Raw genomic sequence first — 4,506 nt, forward strand, 5'->3', positions numbered from 1 at the left:
ATATATATATATATATATATATATATATATATATATATATATATATATATATATATTTTTTTATATATGTGTTAGCACGCAGAATTTCAATGGAAATAAAAATGGGAAAAAAATTTTTCCCTTTATTTTGAAGAAAACATTGCCTTTATTTTTTATTTTTCTTTCGCTTGATTTTTTTTGTCTTCGTTTTCTTCCTTTCCGATCCTTAAAAAAATTTTTTCCAGCGAAATTTTTGCTATTTTATTTTTCAGAAATTGAAGATGTTGTTATTTGGCTATTGTCCTTTTTTGTCTCATCATTTCCTTAATGTTAATGATTATCATTGATATCGTTCTATTCAAGATAAATGTTAAATTTAAAAACGGTAGTTTCAAAAAGATAATTTCAAACAACCAAATTTACTCTCTAATATATATATATATATATATCTTTGTATATGTGTACACGTAAATATGTGAACATATGCAAAAATATAATTTTGAGTAGTAAAGTTTTAGTACATTACTAGAAGTTTTTCTCTTGATTTGACTCAGCTGCGATTTTTGGTCCGTAATATCACGAGTTGTCAATTTGTGGTATCTTTAAATATTCCTTCTTCAATCTCCTTACCCATCCGTATTTTTGCTCATTACTATAATGATTGATGTTGCAACTGCTACTACTAACTGCTGTTTGTTGACTTTGTTTACTGCTGTTGTTACAGCTTACCACAAATGATTGCATGTGGATTTGTTTGAGAATTACCTTGAATAATCATCAGCAGTTTATTTCAGTTGAAAACACATTTCATATACTGCGCTTTTTATTCAACTTTCTTCATCTTTTGCTTAGCTTTGTTTTAGTAATAATATTTATTTATATTACATTGATTACTAATGCAATTCGACAAATGTGAAATATTGAGTGTATTGGATATATTCAAGTGTTCTCATCATCTCTTATATCATTTACAGAAAGCATTTTTCTAATTTCAACTCTTCCCTTACCACTAGGTAAGCAAACAAGTAAGTAAGCAAGTGATGCTGAATATCGCTTGTTATATGGAAGAAATAAGAAAAAAAGAAGGAAAGGAGGGGGAGGAGAGAATTACATTTTGCATTTCTCATCAATTTTCTCCTCCCTTTTACAACATACATTTCTTGCCAAGTTGATTTCATTATTATATAAATTTAAATTACGAAATATAATCTAGAAGTTTTACATACAATCTTGCCAATAGTCAAGTTTTATTAAGTCTTTGTTTTTATTCTTTTTTTTGTACATCTTGTGAAGTGATTCTATCGAAATAGCACAAATTATTTATAATTTTTGCTTTATCAATGCTGCCATTATGGTCTTATAGGCTTTTATTGCTTTAAATTATTATGCTTCATCTATCCGTTCATTCATTCGATCATTTGAACTAAAAAAAATGAATAGAAGTACTGATATCTACAAAGATATAAATCCTTACCAACAACTATGTATAATTATATGTCGATTCCTTATTATTATCACCATGGAAATAACGGATATAATTAGAACGGGATATTCTTAATCATTTCCATTTTATTCCTTTTTTTTTCATATTTTTCTTCTTTTTGCTTATTAACTTTGAAATTAAACGAAAAAATGGAATTTCCAATTTAAATCTGTTGCATTATTCCTTAGCGATATAAATCAAATGTTGCGTTATTCGAAATCAATACGTTCACGTACGCAATCGTTATATCGGGATGCTAAGCGACGTTTTAATAAATCATTTCGAAGTCATCATTCAACTGAAAGGGAATCGGTTTGTTTGCTTGTTTGCTCATTTTCAGTGAATTTGTGGTTTTCTTTTTTTTTTGCAACAGTTGATAATGAATATTTTGGGGAGTGTAATTTGCTCTTTAAGAAATGGAATTTCGGATAAGCATTTCGACTATATATTTTCAGAAAACTTAATTAAAAATATTTTGTGTTTATCAAAAATTTTCATGCTAAAGTTAGCTGTAAAGCAATGGGGAGAGTATGAAGAGAGGGCAAAAGAGAGAGAGAAGTAAGGGAAATTGTTGGTATTCTAAGTAGATTTGGAATAATTGAGGCCACTCAATTCAAAATAACTTCTCAATCTTTTGGAGTATTTTGTGTTTTCTGCAAAATCACATCATTTTAATGAATATTTCACTGCTTTCATTTATCAGGAAATTTATATTCAAGTTTTTATTGTTTTAAGGAGGAATGAATTAGTTGGGATCATTCTTCTTACTCATATCTTTCTCTTTATAAGAGAGGTTCAACGGAGACTGAGAGCAAAGATAAACTTCATTTTAAGTGCTTAAAAATTTGACTGATAGAATTAGCTGTTGTCTTACATTCGTCATTGTGCGGTATAATTACTAAATCCCAAACATTCTGCTTTAACCTAGCTTATGATATTGAAGTATCAGTTGTTTTTTATATTATCACATGTTAAGGAAAACTGTATTCGTAAATATTATAATTGTACTTTTATTCATGCACAGATAATTTGAAACAATTCTTTTCTGCATGATTGACTAATATTTGAGTTGTACTTTTTGAAATTTCGAATTAAAACGTCAATTCCAGATGCGGTAAACGCTCAATTAATGTGATTGCTACAGTTTAGAATAGCTTTTTTTTCCCTTTTTTTCAGCTCATAGTCTGATGTGGTAATGAAAAATAGCAAAGGTAGTTCGTAAGAATCATGTTTATCCTTTAATTTAAATGTCAGTTCTCATGCAGTTTTTTTAAATTTTGCAAATAATTATAGAAATTTCTTGACTGTTCACTTTATTATGGATATTTTGAAGATTCATTTTAGAAAAGCAATAATTGTAATAAATGGATCAGCACAATTGCCAAAATCATTGCTCAGTAAATAATGAAACTATTTGATAATAATAATAGTATGTAGGGGTTGGGAATTTTTCAGGAAACTCGGCAAAGAAGTTTACCTTGGAAACAATGTGATATTTATTTTTAGGGTCATAATGAAGGTTGTGTAGCTGTTGATGATTTCAAGGCATCCGAGAAGGGACAACTTTCCGTCACCAAGGGACAGCGACTTGAGGTTAAATTCCGTGTGTGTTTGTGTATACCTGGCTGCATCTGTGGGAATCAGTTGTATTTCACAAATAATTTAATTTTTTTTTCAAGCTAGCCTTTTTTTGAATGTTAATTGTAATAATTCCAATTCTTGTCTTTGGTCCTTTTAAATATTTTACTTTAGGGTATTCTTTTCTTATAAGTTTCTTGAAACTTTTCCTGACTTCCTTTTATTTGAGCATTTTAATTATCAGATTATTAAATGAATTTTAAAATTTTCTTTTGGTAAGGAAACAAGGTGAAGAAGAGAAAACTGATAGAAAAACGAATTTATACTACTTTTTCATTTCATTTTTTCATTTATGTTTCCTTGTTTTACTCTTTTGAAGCGATGAACGTTTTGGGTTTTTTTATTTTTTGTTTATTTGTTTGGGAGAAATTTGCCTTAGATTATGCATCTTTTTTTGAACTGTGAAAGAAGGCATATCTCAATTTGGCTGTTATGATCCGTTTTTTTTCTTTTAAATTCTTTTCGAAATTTAATAAAACTTTAAATTGGAAAAAGGAAAAACTATTCCAGAGCAGAGAAATTTTTCAGAAAATTTTTTAAGCCTTTAGAATTTGTCAACTTTTCTTTTTTTAATTTATGTTTTTAACTCGCCACTTCCTCTCAATTTTTATATTGATTATGTAGACTTCTATATATGAATGTTTATAAATTCGAAAAAATAAAATTTCAGGTGGTAGAATATTGCGGAGATGCTCCAGAATGGGTGCTTGTTTCGATTACCTGGGAAAATGGTGAACAGCAACGAGGACTTGTACCATGTTCGGTTATTTCATCTATAGAACCAATAGGTTGGTTTGATTTTTAGGTGATTATTTAATTGGTCTTTGAATACACTTAATTCTTATTGTGAAGTTCTCCATACGAAAATTGAGTTGGATTGCATCTGGTCAAAAATTTTAAAAAAGGAAACTTTTTTTCTAAATTCACTTTTTGACAAATTATAACAATTATTCCGAAAGTAATATTGCTGCTTAAATCCGTGAATTCAAATTTTTTTCTACCTCCATATCCTGTTGCAGTTATTTTCGAATATTTCAGTCATTGTCCATAGAAGGATTGAAATATACTTCAATTAGTGCATTTCAATCCATTCGTGTTCACTTTTTTGTTTTTTTCTTTATTTTTAATTTCAATAAAAATGATATAATTACAATTTAGTGATCATTGAAGGACAGAAAAAGAGGAGAGGGAGATGAAGAGTTTAATTATGGTTAATTGTATTGTGATAAAAATGTTTAAATTCTTTTTTTACCATTAAATTTTTCTTTTCAGTTGTTTAATCAGATCAGCTTTCGCTTCTATTTTCATTTTCGATGTTTTTGGTAGTGCTGGAGTACTTGATAATTGATATTTTGTGTTTAAACTTGGTGTAAGAGAGAGAGAGAGAGAGAGAGAGAGGTAGGTAA

General features: G+C 28.3%; 1 protein-coding gene across 1 annotated transcript in view; it reads left to right on the forward strand.

Moving 5' to 3' along the window:
- LOAG_18197 (RhoGEF domain-containing protein) overlaps positions 1-3,905 on the forward strand; it is a gene marked incomplete at both ends in the record, with an annotated part of 27,436 nt that extends 23,531 nt beyond the window's left edge. Inside the window, 2 exons of the mRNA XM_020450863.1 lie at positions 2,969-3,055; positions 3,771-3,905. Of these exons, the coding sequence (XP_020305414.1) occupies positions 2,969-3,055; positions 3,771-3,905 (222 nt within the window). The remainder of the gene's footprint in view (positions 1-2,968; positions 3,056-3,770) is intronic.
- Positions 3,906-4,506: the final 601 nt, after the last annotated feature.

This window comes from Loa loa (genome assembly GCF_000183805.2).
Source record: "Loa loa unplaced genomic scaffold supercont3.222, whole genome shotgun sequence".
In the NCBI taxonomy this organism is placed as follows: Eukaryota; Metazoa; Nematoda; class Chromadorea; order Rhabditida; family Onchocercidae; genus Loa; species Loa loa.